Consider the following 26,205-nt stretch of genomic DNA (forward strand, 5'->3'; position numbering starts at 1 on the left):
CCGGGGAGCCCCCGCGCTGCCCGGCCCGGCCCCGGGGCCTCTCCTGCAGCACCTGTGGGGCGCGGCTCGCGGGCATCGGAAGGCACCCGGCCCCGCGTGCGCGGCTCACAGCGTCGCCCCCCTGCCTGGGCCGGGGAAGCCCCCACTTCGTTCCCATTCCGTGGGTCACTGGCCTTTCTAGAACCCCACGTAAACGGACGCCCTTCTAGAGGTCGGCGAAGTGGACGCCACCCGGAAGGCTGGTCACAGGTCGTTCCCTTCGCCGGACACTTGTTTCCAGTTCAGGGCCCTCACGAACACTGCTTCGGTGCCTGGCGGGCAGGTGTTTGTGGGTACCGGCTTGGGCCTTTGGCAGGTGGTAGGGAGAAGGGAGATGAAGGCTCAGCGCACTTGCTGCCTCTGCGCACGCACTTTGTGGTGGGTTCTGTCCCCACCTGGGGCTGTTTCTTTCCCAAGAGGAAAGCGATTGCACATCAGAGGTTCTAGTTAACTGAAGGAAATCCTCCCAGAACTGGTCATGCTAGCCAGCCTACCTGTTCTAGTTAACTTGTGAAAGTTTAGATTTTTGGAAATGCTAAAGATTAGCAGCTCAGTTGGTAGAGCGCTTGCCTCGCATGCACAAGGAAGGCCCTAGGTTCAATCCCCAGCACCACACACACACACTCACACACAAACACACACACACAAAGCCATGGTACAGGCCTGCGATCCCAGCGACTCCGGAGGCTGAGGCTGTGGCAAGTTCAAGGCCAGCCTCAGCAACCTGGGGAGACTATCTCAAGATAAAGAAAAGGACTGGAGATGTGTAGTTCAGTGGTAGAGGAGACCTAACAATTTTCAGTTAAATTCTCGAAGCCTAACTGTATAAATGACAGAACAATTATTACAGCTATGCAAAAAAGATGCCTGGGACAGAACTGGAGTGTAATATAAAATGCACCCAAACACTTTCGATGGAAGAATGTAGGGTTGTCGATCACGTTTCTAGTTTTTAAGACTTTTATATTGTGGTTATATTTATGAGGAAAAATTATAAAAACTTCAAGGATATACTCTTTAAGCTTTAAATTAAAATAAAATTTTATTCAAAGCATCTTTTAAAATTACAGCATGTGTATTCATATGCTGTTAAATCTGCCAAACTACAACTTAGCCACGTGAAGCATAAAACACTTCAAAAGTTTGAATGTAAACCACATTTTTAAAACAAAAAGCAGTCTTAACACACCTCAAATTTTAGATGCCAATGTATTTCCAAGGATATAGCTTATATCAAAAAAAAAAATCTCTGAACTGTTTCTAGAGCTGTAATAATTTCTTAAGCTATTCCAATTATACAAATAAAAAATGTTTGTGAATATAACTACTGTGGTTGACAAAAGCTGACTGGAGAAACAAACAAATAAAAACCCCTACTTTTTTTGAAGCCCTTAAATTTTATCATCTGTGAGTTGGCAAGTATTTGTATTTTTTAAATTTGTACTGCCTTTCCTTCTCAGATAAGTTTATCAGATTTTAAATTTCAAGACTAATGAGTGTTGCTTTACAGTTCATATAAATCATATTTGAAAGGAAAAATTCTAGAGTAAATGTTGAAACCTAAACCAAGAAAATTCAGATGCTATGGTCTCTGACCATGCTTGTAAGTGCTCCAAGTTAAAATTCTATATACCAGATTACAAACAAAATTCTTAGACCATTACAAATATAAATTCTCTTATTACAAAAAAAAAAAAAAAAATCCCTAAAGATTTGTGATTTACTGTACAGAGGAATTACATTTTTAAAGTATGTCCTCATCATACACATTATTGTTAACTATCATTTTTCTTTCACACTTCCGCTCCTCCTCAAGACATTTACAGACCTCCCCTTCCCAAGGCTGTGACCTGGGCACTGCCACACACTGGGATGTTTGGATAAAGAAGCCTACCTTCTGGATAAGGTGTGATCTGCACTTCAACTCAAGAAAAAAAAAGGTGCTGAAGAGCCCATCTTTCCCCTCTACTACTCTTGAGGTTCACTCCAATTAAGCAATCTGTAAATCACCATGCCCTGCATGTCCTTTAGTTCGGCCCAAAACAAAAGCTAAAACCGTGGAGGCTTTTGCCTATGTAAAGGAGGTGGACTGCTCAGCTCCTGATTTTCCTGTTCATGCTTCAGTACATAAAGTGGTGTTCAATAACTTCATCTATCTGGAAAAAACCACCACACAAGTTAACACACCTGCAGTTTAAAACTAGTCCAGAAGCCTACATATTTGAGTAGCTAATATTTTCTGCAGTGTTTAACTCATAGCTAAATTTAGTGAACACAAAATAGCTTGGCATGTTATTCTGAAGTAAAGCAAGAAGGTGGCTTTATGCACTGAGAATATAAACACGGAGGCTTCCACTTGCTAATAATCCTAAAAAGCAGTACAACTAAAATTTAGTGTTTGCTAACAAAAGATCTAAAACATTTCACTACAAAACAACCCTGTAGATGTCCCTTTTATTAATAAAAATCCAAGTGCCAAATCTCATTACAGGGCCCATTGTATATAAAAAAAAATTACCAGTTACCATGTTACCTAGACTTTGCAAGATTAATCACTCAGTTTCAGCAAATGTGAAATGTGCAAAAGTTCCCCAGTTAACATGCTAGGAATGACAAGTGCTTCTCAAACTTAAACATTATAGTGAGTTAGAAAGCCCCAGAAAGATAAGAATAAGACTGATTTTACTCCAATTTTGAAAATTATGAACTACTGTGCATCTTACCAAGATCCTCAAATATCTGTTTTTTTCCAAGTCCATAACTTAGAACATCATCCCAAATAGTCAGCTTCCCATTTCTCAAGCCTTATTGGACATGCTATTTTGTAATTTAAAATATATATCTTACATATTTCATACTTTCTTGCTTCAGTGTTTACAGTATTGTTAAACATATTAATATACATTGTTAAAAATGATCTTATAAATAGTCTCTTTCAACCTTCTTTGGCTATTTGTACCATTCTGTTTTTTTCACAAGTGTCTTATTCAGAAAGTGCTTCCTGTGAGAACTGCTTCCAAAGAATGCATTAAACTTGCAAAATCTAGCTTCCCACAATATGTAGTTTTCTACCCTGTACTGTGCAGTCCATATTTACAAAATATTTTAAACTTTACATCCAATCCATTTCCATATAAAAAAAGTGCAATTCTCTCTCACCCCATACTCTGGGGCAATGACATTCTTCATGAATTTCTACAGAATAGCAGCCTATGATAAGCAAATAAGGTGCTTAGCTTATGCCCAAGGATCTACTTTGTAAGTACATGGGCAGTACTTCTGTACAGTGGAGAGTCTGTGCAGGCTACTGGCGGAGCGGTGCCCCAGTCAGGTTGGCCAGCTCGATGAGCGCCAGGGCCCCGTGCAGGCGCTCCCGCTGCTCCTGCAGCCGGCGCTGGGCGCCGCTCTTCTCATCCTCCTCCTCATCAGACTGGAGGAACTCCAGAGGGTCCTGCTGCTCCTGGTCAGCCTTCTGAGCCAGCTTGCCCTTCAGGGCGGGGGCGCGCTGCTCTCTCGTCTCCCAGTACCTGGGTAAAGAGCAGGCACGTCAGCTCTGTGGTTGACAAATTCCCAAAAGAGTTACTTCTGGTTAAACAAAGTTCTTTAACACAGTATTGCTTTTCTGTGTTCCATTTCTAAAGTGAGTTCACATATACACTTTCCATTTACAAAGGGAAAATAACTCAGAAAGAAGTGAAGACTCTGGCTCATGCTTCTGTAATCAAAACCTGGCAGTTCAGATTTTACGCTGGACTCTCTAATCATGAGTTTTTACCATTAAACCATAGCTGCTCTCGAGCTGGGGATGTAGCTGAGTGGTAGAGCACCTGCCTAGCCTGCATAAGTTCCTGGATTTGATCTAATACTAGAGATAAAAAAACACACACAAAAACTGCCTTAAATCTCATGAGAAATGGACTAGAGTAATACAGAAATATTAGGGGGAAAGTCATTAGAAACCTCATTAGAAACCTGTCTAGCTGAGAGCAGTAGCACCCACCTATAATCCCTGCAACTTGGGAGACTGAAGCAGAAGGATACAGTTTGAGGTCAGCCTCAGCAACTTAAAGAGTACTGGGTTCAATCCCCAGTACCAAAAAAATAGTCCACAGAAGGATGGCCACTTCTTACAGAGTTGACTATGTAAAAATATTAAATTTCCAAAATATGACAGAAGGATTAATATCTGTAACATACAGTTTCAAAAACTTAACAATACTACCCTTATTCAACTATATGAATGACTGATATTCACAAGAGAAAATTGATATTTAAATGACAGCACCATTATATACAAAAATGTCCATACAAAGTCTTGTGTATTAGTATTCATAATAACTTTATCTGTAACAGCTAAAAACAACCCAAAATGTCAACAGGTAAATGAATACACAAGTTGAGATGTATCCACACAATGGATTACTAGTCAGCAACAAAAGGAATGAACTGCTGACACACTCAATTGTGGATCCATCTCAGAATACTTAAGTCAGAAGCAAGACGAACAGGACATACACTGACTACATTTGTATAAAATTCTAGAAAATGCAAACCAGAAGTGACAGTAGGTCAGTGTTTGGGGGCTAGGGTGGGGGAGTTACAGAGGGGCTTGAGGAAACTGGGAAGTAATGTTCAAGTCCATCATCTGGACTCTGGTGATGGTCTCAGGTCAAGATGTATCAAGTTGAACATTTCAATTATATACAATTTATTATATGTCAATTATACCACAACAAAGCTGTTTGAAAATCACATACAAAAAGTAATTACCAGATTTCAGAAAATCTAGACTACTCAATCTAGGAAAGTACTGGTAATACCTTTAAGAGGTATATAGGAAATGCAGTGACTTCAGTGTGATTTGAAGGACAACTAGGAAGTTTAGAAAGGTCAGCAGGAACCAGGTCCTAAAGGGCTTTAAATGCCACAGGAGGTTTAGGCTTCAGCCTGAGGGCATTTTAGAGACCTCCCTCTGGTAACAGAACAGAGAATGGATTGTGAGAGTTCAAGTAGCTAAACTTGAGCTAGCCAGGAGGCAGAGTCACTGATAGGACAGACACCAAAGACCAGTAAGTTTCTGGCTTGGGAAAAATTAGAATCAGGAGAAAGAAGAGTGCTATGGTTTGGGTAGATACCCCAAAAGGTTTCATGTGTGGGACACTTGGTCCCCAGTATGGTGATGTTGAGAGGTAGAAGAAGTAAGTTTTAAGAGCTGAGACCCAATACAAGGTAATTAGGCCATGGATTTGCTGCCTTAGAAGGTATTAATATAGCTCTCTCGCAGGACCTGAGTTAAGTCCTCTAAGAGAGTGGATTATTATAAAAAACAAAGAACTTGGTTCCTGAATCTCTCTGGCTTCCTATCTGGCCACAGGTGTTTCCACTGTTATGATTCCATCTGCCATGGAGCCCTCACCAAAAACAAACAGATGGGGCTGCCTGACCTTGAATTTTCAACCTCCAACATGTACACTAAATAAACCTCTTTCATTTAAAATAGCCAGTCTCAGGTATTTTGTTATAGTAAGAGAAAATGGACTAATAAGGGAAGGGAGGAAGTGATGGAAAATTTTAGTTTAAGGGCCTCAGGGATATCACATTTAAATAGAAAATTTCTCTGAATTTGAGTAATCAAATTGTATTTTCAGATTCCATTATTTGATTCTTATATAATTTATCCTCACAAAACATGCAGTTTATCCATTCAACTACTGATTAACATCCATAAACTGTGGTAGGCCCTAAGGACACCCCAGGGACAAGACAAACATTCCTGTCCTCATGGACCTTCTAGTCCAGCAGGGAAAGTAGGCAATAAACAAATGTGTGATGGATGCTTTGAAAGGGAAAATAGTGTGTTATATAAGCATCTATTAAATGGGTCCAAGCCTGTTTGTTTTGGGAGCTATCTCAAGTTATTTCATAAGATGTACAGAAGCAACATTTGAAATAAGAACATTCTCTAACCCAGACCCAAGCCCAACAGGCCCACTCCCAGGGACTAAGCATGGATCCCTTACTTTGCCAGCCACTCGGCAGCAGCCTTGTTGTCTGCAGCCTGGTGCTTGCTCAGTGTGTCCGTAGGCTCCTCTCGCTTCAGTCTGGCATAAGGGTGCTTTGGACAGTGGCGGTTTGCATGGGTGAATCTGCTCAGGCAGCCTTTAAAACACCAACGGAACCACTTGTTAGAACCTGGACATCCAACAGACATATTGAAAATGTTCCACCTCATTGGTATCCAAGCAAGGTTACCTTTAATTAAATGAAGACGGTGAGCTTCAACAGACTAGAACCAAACAAGCCTCTGAATGGTCTTAGCAATGCCAGTGGGGGGACAGGAAGACAGCTCTGATACAACTTAGTCATCGCCATGTACATGTGCCAAGCCCCACGAGAAATGCAAGTCATAAACACTGAACACCTCAGAGCTGAGAATTCCATTCCTGGAGTCTATCACAGGAAACATCTCAAAAGATGCTCAAAGCTATAAGTATAAAAACATTCCCTCAACTTTGCTAGTGACAAGCAAATTTTAAAAACTGGTCAAATAGATATTGGATGTGTAACCCTGAGGTCATCATTTTGCATAAAACTATAGTATTCTATGTAAAACCATAGTTATAGCAATAGGGTAGAACCATGCTAAATTTCAAATATAACCATAAAAATGAGCATAAGAAAAAAATCTTTAAAAATTGTGATTAAAAAATTATGTAAGAAAATATGCTTTCTTCACGTAATAGTTAAAGAGTTTAAAACCAACATAAAGGCAAGCTCTACACTTACTTTTAAAGATTTTCTACTCCCTACAACTAAATGTGGTATTTTTAATTGCCTTTTAAGGTTTTCATCTGTAAAGAATATTTTATTTAAAAATCAGTCATTTCCAAGATTTTCAGCATGGGTCACAATTAACAAAAAAAGCTTAATAATGTTTTAAAAAATTTATGTCAAAAATTTCTCCATAGGGCTGGGGTTGTGGCTCAGTGGTAGACTGCTCACCTAGCATGTGCGAGGCCCTGGATTCAATCCTCAGCACCACATAAAAATAAATAAATAAAATAAAGGTACTGTGTCCAACTACAACTAAAAAATAAATATTAAAAAAATAAAAAATAAATTTAAAAAATTTCTCCATAGACTCCACTGCTGAGCTTAGCCACAACCCATTCAAGAGACAGCGGACCTTGCTCCACACACACAAACCCTGCTTCAACTTCCACAGTACTTCAACACTGAGAGTAAGGGAGACCAAAAAAAATCCCAAACCGACAAGCAGACCCCACACAGGAAGCACCTGGGGAGGGAGGCGCCTAAGGTTCCACTCATGGACATTTGTTCCCACAGCAAAACAGAGAAAGCCTCCAATATGGAGGCTCAGAGGAATCCACAGTTGAGCAGCTCTCCAAGAATGACCTAAATCAGCAGCTCTACAGTGGCAAACAGAGAGGCACTGGAGCTTGAACTTCGCACTTGGATAACACTGAGCCTGTATGTTGAAGCTAATATATAACAACAGCACAGGACAACCACTCACCAAAGAATCCTTGATGGAAGAAGACTCCACCAAAACATGCCAGTCTATGACCTCTGAAAACTTGAGTAAACAGTCTCCCCCTTAAATTTACAATTCCCTAAGGAACCCACAGATATTGAAAGAATGAAATTCCAGAGAAAGACTATAAAAAATTGATTATTAAAAGACCTAAGGAATGAATTAAGACAGCACACATAGAAAATGAAATACAATTTCAGTAAAAAGCTACAGATTCTGAACAGAAACTAATCAGAACACCCGGAAGTGAAAGATACAATAAAATTAAAAATTCACTTGAAAGTATCATAAAAGTTGGATTACAGTGCTGGGGTTGTGGCTCAGTAGTAGAGCACTTGCCTTGCATGTGTGAGGCACTGGGTTCGATCCTCAGCACCACATAATAAATAAATAAAATAAATAAACAAAGAAATAAAGGTATATTTAAAAAAAAGTTGGATTACATAGAAAATAGAACATCAGCCAGGTGTAGTGGCACATGCCTGTAATCCCAGCAACTTGGGAGGCCAAGGCAGGAGGACCACAAGTTCAAAGCCAGCCTCAGCACTTTAGTGAGAACCTGTCTCAAAATAAAAATAAAAAAGAGCTGGGGTTGTGGCTCAGTGTTTAAGCATACCTAGGTTCAATCCCTGGTATCAGAAAAAAAAAAAAAAAAAAAAAGGAAAACAGGACTTCAAACCTCAAAGACAGGGTATATGAACTTTAATACTCAGTAAGTGGTTAAGAAAAAGAAAATGAGGAGACCATGATTGGAGTATACAAGAACTCGGGAACAATATTAAGAGACACTGGAATTGAAGAGACTAATGGCATTAGAAACCTTTTCAGTGAAATAATAGCAGGAAATTTTCTAAACCCTAGGAATTAAAGTGACATCCCTATATAAGAGGCATCTAGAATCCCAAATAAATAAAATCAAAAAGAATCTCTAAGATACATCATAATCAAAATTCCAAACAGAAAAAACAAGGATAGAATATTAAGTCACAAGAGAAAAAACATCAGGTCACATTTAGAGATAAACCAATAAAGGTTTACTTCCGACTTCTCAGCTCAGACGCTAAAATCCAGAAGGGCAAATAAGTAAAAATAAAGAAATAAAATCCAGAAGGAATGAGATAATAATCTAAGCTCGATGGAAAACAATTACCAAGATTGCTATACCCAGCAAAGTGAGCATTGAGAATTATAGAGAAATAAAAATATTCCAAAATAAGGATAAACTGAAAAAAATCATGAGCCACTAAGCCACTACCACAGGAAATACTTAAAAACAAACTAGAGAACTCCCAAATTCATGAAGCTCATTAGAAGAGTAATTAAGCAAAAGAAAATTAAAACCAAATTAAATATATGAAACAAATCAAAATGGGAGGCAATAATAAATATACCTCCATAATAACTGAACATAAATGGTCTCAACTCTCTGAAAGACAGAGACTGGCAGAGTGGATTAAAAAAAAAGACCCAGGGGGCTGGGGTTGTAGCCCAGTGGTAGAATGCTTGCCTAGCACATGTGAGGCTCTGGGTTCCATCCGTAGCAGCTCATAAAAATAAATAAATAAAGGCATGTATCTATCTAAAACTAAAAATATTTTTTAAAAAACACCATGCTGTTTGTAAGAGACTTATAGGCAGGCATCCACAGCACGAAAATAAGTAGAAAAAGACATTCCAAGCAAATTGAGTCCAAAAACAAGCAGGAATAGCTATTGTCATATTCAACAAAGTGATTTCAAGCAAAAATCAGAAGCAGCAAGAAAGGCCACTAAATACTGGTAAAAGGAAAAATCTAACACCTCTTGACATTAGGTTTCAGATAAACCCCAAAACAATAATATCAGAGGACGGCAATACATCCCTCTCACCAATAGACAAGTCATCCAGGCATAAAATAGACACTTCTGACCTAAATAATACTATAAATTCAAATGGACCTAAGAGACATCTTAGAATATTTCATCCAACAACAGCTAAATTCACTTTCTTCTCAGAAGCTCATGTAATCTTCTCCAAAATAGGCCATATTAAAGATCAAGAAGCAAATCTTAACACAAAACAAAGGGGGGAAAATGTATATACATATAATCCCTTGCATCTTATCAGATAAAAATGGAATAAAATTAGAAATGAACAGCAATAAACATTACAGAAACCACATAAACATCTGGAGATTGAACAATATTTTTTTTGAATGAGGAATGGATCATAGAAGAAATGAAGAAAAATCTTAAAAATTCCTGGAATCAAACAATAGTGATACAACACACCAAAATCTGAGACACCATAAAGGCAGTTCCAAGAGGAAAGCTTATAGCATTAAGTGCCTACATTAAAAAAACAGAGAGACTCCCAAATAAACAATCTAATGCTACATCTTGAGGTCTTACAGCAGGAACGAACTAATTACAAAACCAGTAGAAGACAGGAAATAATTAAGATCACAAACAAATTAATAAAATGGAAATAAGAGTCGGTTCTTTTGAAAAAATAAACAAGATTGGTAAACCCTTAGCAAAACTAACCAGAAGAAGACAGAAGGTCCAAACCAACAGACATTTCTGAAATCCAGAGGAACTATTTTGAAAACAGGGAGCAGGGAAGGTACATTTATACATTGTTAATAGGACTGCAAATTTTGGAAAGCAGTATGGAAATTCCTCAAAAAACTAGGAATGGAACCACCATGTGATCCAGCTATCCCAGTCCTTGGTATTTATCCAAACAAACTAAAATCAGTATATTATAGTGATACATGAATATCAATAATTATAGCTGTACAATTCACAATAGCCAAGTTTATAAAACCTACCTAGGTGCCTCTGAACACACAAATGAATAAAGTAAATGTCTATATTTGCACAATGGAGTTCTACTCAATCATAAAGGAGAATGAAATTAAATGGTAAATGGATGGAACTGGAGAACATCATGCTAAGTGAAATAAGCCAGAAAGTTAAGGGTCAAATGTTTTCTCTCATATGTGGAAGTGGGTGGTGTGGGGTTGGGGGATGGAGGGGAAAGGAATTAAAAGAAGAAGGAATCTCACCAAAATAGATGGGAGACCAGTGAAATAGAGGAAGGGGTTCAAGAGGGAGAGAGAAAGGGAAGACATGGAAAAGTACTAGGGAAAAAAGATCTACCAAATTTAGCTGTGCCCATGTACTGTTATACCACAATAAATCTTGTGGTACTTAGGTTTTCCATACATATATGGAATGCACTAATTAAAATAATAGAAGGGAATTAATAGAGTAGAGCAAGTCCTGGGGAAAGACACTGAGCGAAGTACATGCATGTACAAATACGGCATAATAAGCCATCTGTGAGGTATCATTATAGTGCACCAATGAAAAATAAATTGTAAAAGGAGAAAAAAATCTCTCCCTCCAAAAAGCAGAGGTAAAACATATTTTAACTAATAACTAGTATCTATTCTATAAATTTAATTTCTAACACCATACCATTTTCCGAACAAACAAAAGGCTTCTCTCCAGTATGAAGACGCTGATGTGTTTTGAGCTGTCCACTTTGAACAAAGGCTTTCCCACAGTCTGGGTAGTCACACAGATAGGGCCTCTCACCTAAGAGAATATATTACATGAGGCAGTGAGTGAGAAGAGGAAGAGTCAGAGAAAAATCAACCTGGTGTATGTAGATCATGACTCCAGCCAACAATAAAACACAGGTCATAGCCCACGCAGACCAGCAAGCACTTAGATGGTATCAGCAGCTCTCCTCTGGGGAGCACAGTGTTTCCTTAGGTCTTGGGCTTTTGGGAACCCAAGTTCAAGTCCTTGAAGTCACCACTTCAGCTTATCTATCCCATACTTTTAGCCCCATAGTCCAGTCACTAGCTCTTACTGATTCTTTACGATGTCTCCCACTCCTGCTTCCCAGGGGTATTTTCCCTGGTCAGGCTGGCATCCCCCACTGGCCCAGAAAAGACCCTCCAGCAGTCTGCTAGTGGCCTCTAGACACTTCCCTGCACAGGATACCAGACTAGCTGTCATGGAACTCTGCTTTTTTGATACCCACAACCCATAAATCACCCCCAGCCTCGGACAACTAAAAATTGCCTGCTGACTATTCAGTGGTATCCTAATATCTGCACTGTAGCAGCCTCACCAACCTCACTGGCCACGGGTGAGGGACAGGGTTGAATCCTGACTTCCCTTCTGGAGAATCATTCAGTCAGGAGGCAATTCCTCCTCACCTTGTGCTAATCCTCGAAAATCCTATATTCCCAGCCCCGCAATCTTCCCAATCCTGTGGACTCTCAATCACTCTTCCTACCTGCCTTGGCTTCCAAATCCTTGAACTTTGTATGCCTTCATGAACTTTATGTCCTGTGTTGTTTATATATCATAAAAGCCTTCTTCCAAAAATTCATACCACCTTATACTTCATTTAAATTCCTATAAATAACCCAATGCTAGGCTCACACAAAGTGCTCAAAAATGTTGTTTAAGCCAGGCACAGCTGTGCACACCTGTAATCCCAGCGATTCAGGAGGCTGAGGCAAGAGGATGGCAAGTTTGAAGGCAGCCTCCAAAACTTAGCAAGGCCCTAAGCAACTGAGCAAGAGCAAGATCCTGTCTCAAAATTAAAAATAAAAAGGACTGGGGATATGGTTCAGTGGCTAAGCACTCCTGGGTTTAGTCCCCAGTACCAAAAAATAATTGTTCAATCTTAATTACAATTGTTATTTCTTGAAAAAAAAAAAAAGATCATTTAACCAACATATTACACACTGGTTCTTCTTAACATGACTCAGAACAATAACAGATCGTCCCCTAAATTTTTCATTATATAGAGAGATACTAAGTGGTCATGATAGTTGGATGTATCTTAATAAAACACAGGATTGCAGGGGCATTATTTAAAATAGGAAGAGAAAAACTTTTTGCAAAGTACACGCTATTAGAGCTTAACTACTTATCAGGCATGTCGGTCTTAGCTTCCCGGCGAAGTATCAGGTGACACCCAGTGGAGCAGGGAGGGGTAAGTCAGGACTGGGCCTTGAGCCTCTCCTCACGAGGCTACAGTCTTCACTCTTACCCACACTGGCAGCAAGCATTCTATGACTTGCAAACCAGTTTTTTAGGTATATTTCAAACTAATAAAGTTAAAAAATATATACATAAAAATTCTCAAAAGTAACTATTTCATTAAGTAAATTTTTACTAATGGAATCTAAATTCCCCTAGCCATCTTATAATGATTCAAAATTATAACTTTACCCATTTTTCAGGGATTTAATGAAGAAAACCTTATCATATTAAAATATCTCTCTTCAACAAACATAAAAAAATATGAAACAATCACCATAATGGGAAAAATAAAGGACCGAGGATTACAAGGCCAATTTTAGACCAGAACAGCCCAATAGACATATATTTTGAACTGCCCATAGAAGCCACTTTAGACAAGATAAAAAGAAACAGGTGAAATTAATGTTTTACTTAATCCAGTTTCTCTAAAATATTTCATTTCAACACCTAAAAATGAATTTCTGGATTATTTATTCCTCTTTTTTCATACAAAGTGTACTCTTACCTACCATCTCAATTCAGACTGCTCACATTTCAAGTGCCCAACAGTCGCATGTGCTAGCAACTGCAGTATTGGGCAACACCACTCTGTACTTAAGATAATGACAGTCTATAAACCAGTGGCAATTGGGTTTTTGACACTTCAGCTTCCTCGTCTTTAAATTATTAGATGAACTATAAGGTAAATCATTCCTATGAGGCCAACTTTATAGAAAGAACAGGACCCTCGATAAATTACTTTTTTGGCTCTGTACATAGTATTTAAAATGTAAGCGTATAAGTTCTATGTACAAATAAAGATGTATGAGAATCTTGGGGATACCTACTTACCATTTATTTCAAAAAAAGAAAGAAGAAAAATCAGTTCACCATAGAGTTAATGGTTAGGTCAAACTGAAAAAACTCTACAAATTCTATTAAAATATTGACCATTGCTGTTTTAGTATTTGGCCTACAAATTAACTTTAACAATTACAAAGATAATATTAAGTAAAATTCTGAAGGAAGAACCAAATTTAATAAAATGACTGTGACATCTAAATTACTATAACTTTAATAGTTACACGGAACCAGTGTTCTTAAAAACACCACTCCCCATCTACAGGAAACTGACTACGCCGTGCCTATTTTTAAAAACTTCATAAATGATACTAGTAATGTAAAGTAACTACAAACAATTTATAAGCACAAACACCGGATCAGTTTTCCAGTTAAGAATTACTTCCAGCATTCTCTAAAATGTGTTCAGCTCACCTGTGTGAGTTCTTTTGTGAGCCTGGAGCGACTTCTCCCTTGGAAACACCCTGTTACAGATGTTACATCGGATCCTGCTTGAGGAATGTTCTCCTTCATTTATTAAATCCCGGACAGTATCTGCTCTGGGTCTACCACGTCGGATTCCATCCTGTGGACAATTTGTATAAACCTTATTAAAATTTCTTGAACTCTCCTCAGTAAAGTCATGTATCATAAAAGATATCAATCTTTCTTGTGTGATATTAGCAAAAATGGTGAAGTAGGTGGCTCCAACAGGCCATCCGCTACAGATCACTGGAAAAATCCAGGAAAAACTATCTCAATCACCTATGTCACAAGCCCAGAAATAGAAATTTACAGCAACTGGGTAAACACTAAGTCAAGAAAATGCCCACTTATTAACCCACTTGAATCAAAGTGTGAAATATGATATGTCAAGAACTATGTAATGTTTTGAACAACCAACAATAAAAATTAAAAAAAAAAAAGAAAAGAAAATGCCCACTTAAAACAGGAGGAAAGCTGTGCAGCACTTGTACTTGCCCTTTCTTTCTCCCTTCCCCAGAGGTGGTCCTGTAGACCACAGGCTGAAAGCTCAGTATGGGAACTTAATCCCTGCTTCCAAAGGGAGCAGAGAATACCTTCTTCTGAAAAAACTGTCTGATTTGACCTCCATGGGGGACCCTATGGACTGATGGTAAGACATTTGTTTTTGTTCTGGAACTGTCTTTGTTCTGGAACTTTGTTCTTGGAACTCTCTTGGGGCAGAAAATTGGCTATTCAGAGGGCACTTCTCAAAAACCTTAAGACAAATAATAACCTACTGCCATCTGGAGCAAGAGACTTCAAACCCATGAAAAGCCTGGGAGAAAAAGCTGGGAGAGAGTTTCTTTGGAAAATTAGGGCATTGAAAAGTACTCAGGTATTGGGAATCCAGAAAATGACCCAAGCACCCAGGGCATGTGTCAGAAGCATGCTTAAAAAAAAAAAAAACTGTATAGACTCTAACATTTCACTTCTGACTGATTATCAGGCTCAGCACAAGCACGAAATGAAGCACATTTTCAGTGTGAGCTGTGGATGAAGCTCAGTGGTAGAATACTTGTCCAGCAAGGCCCTGGGAGGGAGGTCCAACACAAAGCTATTCTGCATTTCTTTTCCTTTTGTGGGGCCTGGGAGAAAGAGGGGAGGGGAGCTCTAGGCATTCAAGGAAATCTCTCTCAAAATACTAGCTGGCTACATGCTAAAGTAACACAGCTTAGAGAATGCAACAATGAATACAAAGTTTAGAAAACTAGTTCAGAAAAATCACTAAACAACCACAACCCACAACACACAATAAAAGCAATACCTGAGGAGGAAGAATGTGAGTTCCAGAGTTACCACATTCAGATATTTTTAACAAATGTTACAAAACATGCTAAGAAATAAAGTATGGTACATATGCAAGAGTTATTAACAGGAACAGACCAAGAAGAAGCACATATATTAGACTTAACAGAGAAAGACTTCAAATCAACTGTCAAATAAGCTCAGTAAGCTAAAAGAAACCATGAACAAAGACTGAAAAGAAACCAGAACAATCTCTCAACAAAAAGAATGCCAATAGGGCTTGGGTTATGGCACAGAGGTGGAGCGTTTGCCTAGTATGCGTGAGGGTTCGATCCTCAGCACCACACAAAAATAAACAAATAAAATGAAGGTATGCTGTCCATCTGCAACTACAAAAAAATAAAAAAAAAGAAAGAAAAGAAAAGGAATGCCAATAATGAGATAGGAATTATCAAAAGGAACCAAATAGATATTATGGAGCTGAAAACTAAAAAATTAAAGTGAAAAAAAATCCACTAAAGGGTTTATATGGCACAGTTGAGCTGGCAGAAGAATCAGTAAATTTGAAAATGCTAGCTGCAATTATCCATTCTGAAGAACAGAAGAAAAAATAAGAATGAAGAAAAATAAAAAGAACATAAGACACTGGTAAGACACCATCGAGGATGCCAATATACACATAAATGGAGTGCTAGAGGTAAGAGAAAAGGACAAAATGAATGTTTGAAGGAATAGTGCCTGAAAATGTCCCAAATCTGGCAAGACACAAATCTAAACATCTGAGAAGCTCAAAAGATAAACACAAGAGATCCACAGTGAGACACACTGAATCATACTGTCAGAAGACAGACTCTTGAAAGCAGGGAGAAGTGACTTGTCATGCACAAAGGGGTCCCAAAGTGAGATTAATGCTGATTTCCTAGGAAAGCAGTGAAATGACACATTTAAGGCACTAAAAGAAGAAAAATGAATAATTCTATATCCAGCAAAAATATCCTTCAAAAAATGAAATTAAGCTGGGAGCACCTGAATCCCAGCAGCCCGGGAGGCTGAGCCAGGCAGCTCACAAGTTCAAAGCCAGCCTCAGCAAAAGTGAGGTGCTAAGCAATTCAGTGAAACCCTGTGTTTAAATAAAATACAAAAAAGGGCTGGGGATGTGGCTCAGTGGTCAAGTGCCCCTGAGTTCAATCCCCAGCGCCAAAAAAAAAAAAAACAAAGAAAGAAAGAAATTAAAGCCATTCCCAGTAAAACAAAAATTCATTGCTAGCATAGCTGCCTTACAAGAGATAAAGGAAGTTCTTCAGGTAAAAATGAAATGATGCCAAGGGCTGTGACTGTAGCTCAGCGGCAGAGCGCTTGCCTAGCATGCCTGAGGAACTGGGTTTAATCCTCAGCACCACATAAAAATAAACAAAATAAAGGCATTGTGTCCATCTACAACTACATAAAATTTTTTTAAATGAAATGATACTAGATAATAATTCACAGCCTGATTAAGAAATACAGAACTGGGATGGGTAACAATGTAAATATAAAAGCCAGAATTATTGTATTTTTAGCTTTTAACTCCTTTTTACTTCTTTATAAAAGGCATGTCATACTTAAAAAACAATAATTATACATCCATGTTAATAGGATCTCAATGTATAAAGATATAATTTAATCTCTGTGTGTGTGTGTGTGTGTGTATGTATGTGTGTATACCAGGGATTGAACTCAGCTTAACCACTGAGCCACATCCCCAGCCCTTTTAATTTGAGACAGGGTATCATTAAATTGCTTAGGGCCTCACTAAGTTGCTGAAGCTGGCTTTGAACTTGCAATCTTCCTGTCTCAGACTTCCTAGTCGCTGGAATTAGAAGAGGCGTGTGCTGCCACCCCCAGCTAAAGATGTAATTTGTGACAATGTAAGGGGGGATGAACAAAGCTGTATAGGAGTAGTTTGTATACTATTGAAGCTATAATAATATTGATTCAAAATAGATTATCATAAGTTTAAAAGGTTAATAAAATTTCTCAGGGTAACCACTAACAAATTAAAAAAAAAAAAAAAGAAAGAAAGGAATTAAAACAGTACACTACATTAAAAAAAAAGTCAATTGAGCACATAAGGCATTAATGGAGAAACAGAAATAAAACAAACATAAGCCATAAAAATCAAATAAGATGGCAGAAGTCCTTCTTCATCAGTAATTACTTCAAATATGAACAGGTTAAACTCTCAATTAAAAAGCAGAGATTGACAGAAATGTATTTTTTTAATGACCCAGCTATATGCTGTCCAAAAAGAGTTTCACATTAGATTCAAAACCACAAGTAGATTATAAACAAAAGGATAGAAAAAGATACAATTTATAAATATATACACAAAAACAACAGTTCCCCAAAAATATATGGAACAAAAATTGGCACAGTTAAAGAAAGAGAGATCAAAATTATCCAGAAACTTCAAAAACCTCATAGTATATAAGGTAACTAAGCAGAAGATCCACAAGAAATATTTTCCAGAACAGACCATGTTGGGCCACAAAACAATCCTCAACAATTTTTTTTAAAATATCTATTTATTTATTTATTTTTAGTTATTGGCGGACACAACATCTTTGTTTGTATGTGGTGCTGAGGATCGAACCCAGGCCGCACGCATGCCAGGGAGCGCGCTACTGCTTGAGCCACATCCCCAGCCCTCAACAAATTTCAAAAGACTGAAAGTATACAAACTATCTTCTCTGACCACATAGAATGAAACTATAAGTCAACAGGAGGAAAACAGAAACAAATAAGTGAGAATTAAAAAGTACACTTAATCAGCCAGCAGATCAAAGAGAAATCACAATGGAAAAGAAAATATTTTGACACAAATGGAAATGAAAACACATCAAAACTTAATTCAGGATTGGAAGACTTAATATTGATACTACCTAAAGTGAGCTTATAGATTTAATACAATCCCAATTAAAACTCCAGCACCCTTTTCTGCTTAAAGGGAAAAGGTAATCTGCATGTTCAGTGGGGGATGGAGACTCACTGTTTAATGGATAGCTTTCTTTGAAGTGATAAATGTTTTGAAACTCTGCACAACATGTCACTGAACTGTACATTTTTAATAGTTAATGCTGTAAAATTTCACCTTAATTTAAAAACAATTAAAATCTGAATATACCATGGACCTCAGTTAATAACATCAATATTGTTCTTTTATTGTAATTAAAGTACCACCCTAATGTAACATGTTGGCAACAGGGGAAAGGGTGCAGTTCCTGGGAACATTTTCTATATATCTTTTAAAATATTTTTAGTTGTAGATGGACACAATACATTCAAAATACATTTATTTAGTTATGTGGTGCTAAGAATCGAACCTAGTACCTCACACATGCTAGGCAAGTGCTCTACCACCAGGCCACAATCCCAGCCCACATTTTCTATGTATCTAAAACTACTATAAAGCAAACATTTTAAAAATTTTTTTATTTCCCAGGTAAGTTAACTTTTAACATGCCAGTTAAAGGAAAAACATATATTTTTAAAAAGCATCATGTACAACTACATGCAAAATAAATTTCTTTTTTTTTTTTTTTGGTAACAGGGAATTTGTTTTTATTTTTATTTATTTATTTTTAACCCACAGGGCACTCAACCACAGACCAGCATCCCCAGCCCTTTTTACTTTTGAGGCAGGGTCTCACTTAATTGCTCAGGGGAGTCTCAAACTGGTGATCCTACTGCATCCCCCACCACAGCTGCTGGGATTACAGGTGTGTACCATCACAGCTGGAGCTTTTACTGCTTTTAATATAAAACCCTGAATGAAGACTTCCAAAAGCTTAAATATCAGCTTAAACATGAAGCCTAATAAGCTACAGCAAATTTCACTTTGAAAAGCTCAATCCTTACATTCTAGCACAATCTATGCATTAAAAATCCTTAGATTTTAAAATTTACTTTCAGTACAAGTTAATGACCTGATTTTAATCTTATACCATGGAAATCCTAACTGGTTATACATTTATTTACTATTTTTGTTCTGAAAGTCAACAAAGTGTTTAAGAGTTAATGAAATCCTTACCTATATTTTCATTTGGTCTTTAGATATGGACTATGTATTAAACAGAAACCCCCCAAAATATTGATAATTGAAAAGATGTTTTCTGTTGGTAGAATAAATTTTCATTAGTTCTCAATAGTTCTTTATAAATGTGGTATGAATGGATTATAAAGTGGGATATTACTCCACCTTTAAAAAGGGATCCTATTGGGGCTGGGGATGTGGCTCAAGCGGTAGCGCGCTTGCCTGGCACGCGTGCGACCTGGGTTCGATCCTCAGCACCACATACAAACAAAGATGTTGTGTCCGCCAATAACTAAAAATAAATAAATAAATAAAATTCTCTCTCTTAAAAAAAAAAAAAGATCCTATCATGCCTTAGCATGGATGGACTTTAAGGACATTAGGCCAAGTGAAACAAGCTAGTCACAGAAAGACAAATTTTGCATACTTTCATTTATATGAGGTATCTGAAGTAGTCAAATTCTTAGAAACAAGAAGTAAAATGGTAGTTGTCAGGGACTGAGGGGAGCAAGAAAAGGTAAGTTCAATGTGTACGAAGTTTCAGTTTTGTAAGATTATTAAATGCTGGAGATCTTGCATGTAGTTGGCACTAATGTACTGGATACTTAAAATGGTCCAAGTGATAAATGTTTTGGGTTTTACCACAATTTTTTTTAAAAGAATGTGAGAAGACACATCATCACAATTTTAATATTGTAAAAATATTCACCCCTCTCACTGTAGGTCTAGAGAACAACATGGCCATATCACTTGCTGGTCAGTAAAATGTGAGTGAAAACAACATGTGCAACTTCTGAGCAAAACCTTTGGAAAACATCACTTGGTTCTACCATCTCTCTTCCCTGTCTTGAGACCCATCTACCCCAGGTAGGGGATTTCTTCTGAGACCTAGAATGAACAGGACGTGGAATACATGTATATTAGCCATCACAGATATATACCAAGAGTCATGCTGAGTCTGAGACTGAGATTTGGAGGTTGCATTCTGCAACTTGCTTTAGCCTACTAAGTGATTCATGCATGCCATTAATAATAACTATTGTTGATGGAACAAAGAGCTCATCAATTCTTCATTGACACTAAGACTGCAGAAGGAGGTATATAATAGAGGTCTTTCCCCAATCTTAATTAATCCTCACAAGTATCCAGTTATAATGAGGCTAGGAATTGGCATGATACTTGACCTACTTGTCCACATTAGCAAATCAACTTTGGGAAATTATTGGTGGTTATCAGATTCTTTAACCTTTTTTGGTTAAATATCTTCAACTAGCCACATTTAGCTCTAGTCTTGCTTGCTAAAATTGTTAACCCAGAGCCACCAATAGAGAGATCAAGCAGGAGTAAAATCAGAGAATCTACTGCCATCATTTATTGAGCCATGATAGTCATATGCATTGTTGCTGGTCATATATATATCAGGGACTGAACCCAGGGGTGCTTAACCACCAAGCCATATCCCCATCCCTTTTTATTTTGAGACAGGATCTCACTGGGTTGCTTACAGCCTGGCTAAATTGTTGAAGCTGGCTTCAAACCTGTGATCCTCCTCCTCAGCCTTCTGAGCCACTGGGATTACAGGCATGTGCCACCACATCTGGCAAATTTTGCTTAAAAAAAACATAAAATAGGAACTGAGAGTGTAGCTTGGTCATAAGGTGCTTGTCTAGCATGCTTTTCAGGCCCTGGGTTTGAAAGTAGAGGTGGGGGTGGTGGGGAGAGCAAAATAATAACAACTATAAGACAGCATCTATGATAAACAAATAATAGGTGATGCTCTTAAGAAATGAACTTGAAATCAAGTTAATTAAAAACCTGAGTGATACAACTCCTGTGCCATAAAAGGATTTTTTTTTTTTTAAACCAGGGATTGAACTCAGGGGCACTTAACCACTGAGCCACATCCCTAGCCCATTTTTTATATTTTATTTAGTGATGGGGTTTCACTGAGTTGCTAAGCACCTCACTAAGTTGCTGAGGCTGGCTTTGAACTTGCTATCCTCCTGCCTCAGCCTCCTAAGCCGCTGGGATTATAGGCATGCACTACTGCGCCCAGCATGGAAGGATTCTAATATTTTCAAATACATAAAAACATTTACTCTACTACAATTTGAATCAACTGATTCATTAATACCAAAAACTTAAGTTTAAATTTAGCTATTATTATCTCTGCTTCTAGCTTTAATAAAAAGACAAGCATGTCTAACAGGGAGGGAGACAAAGTTAACCACAGAGCTGTTTTCTAGCAACTTTTAAGGAACATTGTTTCCTCCACAAGCAAATGTCTACATTTTCCAAATGAGAAGTAAAATATACACAACATTGGCCATATACAGGTAAGGGTTCACTAAATGTATTCTTTTAGCTGAGAAAATAATAAGGGAAATTAACCATCTGATGGCCTAAATAAATGAATAAAGAGCATCTTTTAGCAACACAAATTAAAATAAGTAATATGAAAGAGAACCATTTTTCATTCTGGCTGTGACAACACAATAAAAACATGTTTCTGGGTATGTTGTGGCAATGACAGGAACTCATCCACAGCCAAGGGAGATTATTTGTGGAGCCTGTTGATGAGTCAAATGAAAAAAGCAACACTAGCATGAAATTCTAAGAAGGAAAATGATTCCACTGCCCAAAATTGTTACATACTTTAGTAAATGTAATTGAAGAACAGAATTGCAATAACTCCAGAAGGCAGGTTAGTGATTTTGAAAGTGTTTAGTCACGTGATGACTAAAAGACCTAAAAAGTCCTTGACACAATCTTATATAAATAAAATCCAAATAAAGAGAAAACACAACCTAGAAGGGAAAGAAAAACAGGTCTTAGAGGGAGGCATGTGTACCTTGATGAGAAAGTGTAATTGATCCTACTTCCCTTACTTCCACATCTAGATCCAAATTTCCTGCATATCTGCTTCCTAACTCTTATCTCCCACTTCGACCTATCTTCACAATTTTCCAAGTCTCAATTCCAATTCATCCAATCATTATATACCCTTACCTAAAACATATGAACTGATAGAGATGAGCTATAAATAGTATTTCAGAAGTCTACTTACATAGGCTTAATATTAAAAAATAATAAGTCACTATAGTCAGCTTATAGGTATGAGCAATATGGTACAGGGATTAAAACAAGGGAAAGTCCCCATCAGTTCTGCCACCTACCATATAATCTTAACAAGCTTGGTGATTCTTCTTTAATTTCTCTTTCCTTATCAAGTAGGTAGGATTAAATGAATTGTAATTCAAACTGTTCAACAGAGCCTAGCAGTTTGTTGTTAACATTATGAAGTGCTTACTTCATGGCAGACAATAAATGATGCTGCTATACTAACAGATTTAACATGGAGTAATCAAAAATTACCGTGTAACAATCAACTGTTTGTAAGATTACAGTCTAGATATTTGAATATAGAAGCGGGGATGAAGGATGGGCAGTGGCAGGTCTTGAGGGATGAATGGTATCTGAGAAACCATGTCCCTCCAGTCTCATGGTGGAGCTGTAACATCATGAATGCCATCCGAGTTGAGGGCAGAGGCACAAGCTGAGGCAGCAGAGGGAAGTTATACCTGCCTCTTCCCTCCCAGAATTCTACAACTTAGAAGATAACATTAATATGTAATTATATAATTATATACCAAAAGTGCTAAGCAATTTCATGATGAGAACTAAGTTGGCAGATGAAGGATGTTCTTTTCCCAGGCAAGAGAGGCAGTGTCTGGCAAGAAAAAAACAAAAGAGCAAGAAAAGCAGACACTGGGTGTTCAGAACTCAGATGTGAACACCTCCCCTGGGAGCAGAGGCAACAGACAGACATTAAATGAGCACAAATGCTCTCAAGTCCACAGCTGTTAGTGCCTCGGAGTAGCATTCTGCTCAGTGGAGAGAGCATGTTCCCAGCACTGGCTATATTGCAAAAACAGTGTCACCCATCTTCCCAAAAAGTGAACTGACTCAATCACTACTGAGTAATTTAGAGAAGCAAAACAAAGTAAAAGGGGTCAGGACTTCCTGTCTTTAGTCCAATTTGCTGGCCACAAATCAAACTAGGTATACATCAGACCCATCTTTCTTAAATTGGGGAAGTTAAATGAATTTTTGAGTTGAATTTGGATTGCTTCATCAATAAAGGAGCAATATAAAATCAGCTTATCAAATAATTTATAAAAGTTAAAATATGGAAGACTGTGTAAGAAAGGAACAAAGAGAACTATAAAACAGCCTTTTCACTTCTACATGTTCTTCATAACTTCCAATATATATTACCTCTGGATAAAAGGTGGACAATGTATAAGTAAAATTCAAACCTAGGCGTTTTGTTAATGACTTTTATAAAAGGTTTCTGTGACAGTCTGTTTCAGACCAAAAAGTTAATTCATTTATCTATGACAATACTAATCTTGGATAATGCAAAATTTATTACTGAATAATAAATAATCCTCCACAAACATCCAGACATCTATGCCTTTCTCTTAACTATATAATAGAATCAAATGTGTATTTTAAAGGATTAAAACATGCAAATATGTTAACAGGAAAATATGCCTACATGCCTAAAAATATCTAAGATGGGTGGATCCCAGCCACCTTATTAGGACTACCTAGAGTCAGCCAACAGTAACAGTCAACTTCATTAATATCCCCCACTACTAGCATTTCTACTCTCAAATTTCTACTGAAGTGTAGTCTCAAGATTTAAAATATCAAAGCACCGTTCTTATAACTTTGTAGTTTTTTAATAACAATGTGAGCAGTAACAAATTGTATCAATTTCCTTAGCCAAAACGATAGTTTCGGGATTCTTGCTTCTCATGTGATGACCAAACTTGTTTCAATTTGTAAATAAGGTATCTGCCAACAGATTCACGTATCCACTCGGTGATTTACCTCTTTAGCAAATTACTTATCTCATACAGAGATAAACGGAATCTGGTATCATAATGGTATCAGCACCATCTATTCATCATGCTAATATTTAGGGAGCGCCTTTATTGAGCACCGACAGAATGGAAGGCCTTCAAGTCGCACAGTCCACTAGATAGGAAAGGCCGCCCTGCCAGCGCTCGGGGTCTAGGAAGGAAGGCACGGCCACAGAAAGGCAGCAAGACCAGGGCCCCAGAACCCTGGCCAGCTCCGGGCTGTCCCGCTGCTTGGTCGTGTGCTCGGGAGGTCATCCACCATCCTCCAGCCTCCACTGGCTGGTCTGCAGGATGTAGGTGCGCACCAGGTGGGCACACCCTCCAGCGCTACGGTGACAGCGAGCCACTAGCGGTCAGCGCCCAGTGTACCACTGTCCAGTGAGCTTCCCAGAGAGCAACAGGCTGGATGGATGAAAGGCAGCAAGGGCTCAACTTTCGCTGGGAGGATGCCCCGAAGTCCCCTCCCGGCCTCGGTCGTCTCCGCAGGACACCTCTGGCAGGGCGCGGCGACCTCAGTGACAGCGCAGTAACCGCGCGCTGCGCTCCTTCCCCACCCCGGCGCCCGGCTGCGGGCGCCCGGCCCTCGCCTCGCTCCGGGCCAGAGGACGCGGCGACCGCTAACTTGGCGTCCGGCGCGCCCGGAGCGCGCCGCACCTGCCGGCGGGGCGCCGCGGGTCCCCGCCGCCGGCCGCCCACGTGACGCTGCCCCCCCGCGGGCGGGTTTTGGCGCGCGGCAGTGACGTCAGGGCCTGTCAGCCGCCGCCCCCGCCGCGGCCAGAGCGACCCGCGTTGCCACTCGGCGCGGCCCCGCCCCACCCGTCCGCGGGGCAGCCGGCAGTCGGCGCGCCGTTAACGGGCCGCGGCCCCGCGCTCACCTTGAGGGGGCCGCCGTCCGGGCTGCTCGCCTCCTCCTCGTCCTCGCCGCCCGAGGCGGCGGCGGAGGCGGCGGGCGGGGGCGCGCCCCGGCCCCGAGGCCCCGGGCGCTCGGCGGCGGCGGGCGGAGCGGCCGAGGCGGCTCCCGCAGCCCCCGGGCTGAGCGTCACGTTGTGCGCGTTCTCGCCCCAGCGCCACGGGTACACCATGAAGTCGCTGAAGCCGGGGCTGGTGGGCACGAGCGGCGGCGGCGGCTCCGGCTCGCCCCCGCCGCCGCACACGGGCTTGATCGGGGTCGTCCTGATGACCGACACCAGCACCCGCTTCGGGGACTCGTGGCAGAAGACGACGGGCGGCGGCGGCGGCGGGTGCTCTGCCATCGGCGCCTCCCCGCCGCGGATCATCGCCGGGCGCGCCGCGCTCTCGACCCGGTCCGGCCCTCGCTCGCCCGCCCGCGCTGCTCCGCGTCGCCGGCTCAGGCCCGCCGGCTCATGGCAGGCGGACACGGAGGAGCGGAGCGGCGCGGCGGGCCCGTCCGGGCAGGAAGGCTGGACCCGGCCCGGCCACGCCGCCCTCCGCTCTCTGTAATCCCGAATGCAGGTAGCGGCGGCGAGAAGCGACGGGCGGCCTGGTCTTGCGGTGACAGGAAAGCAGGACGCGCGGTGCCGAGCCCCGAAAATAACAACCTGCGCCGCGGTCCCCGCTTGGGCTTTTCCCGCGTTACATTTCGCGCCTGGGCGGAACCAGCCACCGCTAGGCGCCTGCCCGCTGGCCGCCGCGGCGAGTGACAGGCCGCGCGAGCCAATGGCCGGACTCGGGCTTCTTTCTAGCGGAACGGGGCGGGGCCGGACCTGCGCGCGGGTCCCTACTGCCTCGCCATTGGCTGCCGCGCTCCTATTTTTTTCTGCCGCGAGGGCCAACAGCGTTCGAAACTCCGAGGGCGCGCGCGACGTCGGCACCGGCCCAGACACGCCCGCCAGGAGCCCCGCCCCACCGCCCTCCGCGGGTCGGCCTGGACCTGGACGCGGGGGCGGGCCGGGGAGGATTCAAGGGAGCTATTGATTGGCAAGGCCTTGGAAGGGGGCGGGGCCG

At 40.3% G+C, this 26,205-nt stretch overlaps 1 protein-coding gene across 1 annotated transcript; it reads right to left on the reverse strand.

Moving 5' to 3' along the window:
- Window positions 1-1,062: 1,062 nt before the first annotated feature.
- Znf367 (zinc finger protein 367) lies at window positions 1,063-25,538 on the reverse strand. Its single transcript, XM_027955828.2, has 5 exons — window positions 25,116-25,538; window positions 13,903-14,053; window positions 11,059-11,178; window positions 6,060-6,198; window positions 1,063-3,566 (listed from the first exon to the last, which is right to left on the reverse strand). Exons 1-5 carry the CDS (start codon window positions 25,515-25,517, stop codon window positions 3,344-3,346), a joined length of 1,035 nt encoding a protein of 344 aa, XP_027811629.1. The 5' UTR covers window positions 25,518-25,538; the 3' UTR covers window positions 1,063-3,343.
- Window positions 25,539-26,205: the final 667 nt, after the last annotated feature.

Source organism: Marmota flaviventris, chromosome 16 (assembly GCF_047511675.1).
Source record: "Marmota flaviventris isolate mMarFla1 chromosome 16, mMarFla1.hap1, whole genome shotgun sequence".
NCBI lineage: Eukaryota > Metazoa > Chordata > Mammalia > Rodentia > Sciuridae > Marmota > Marmota flaviventris.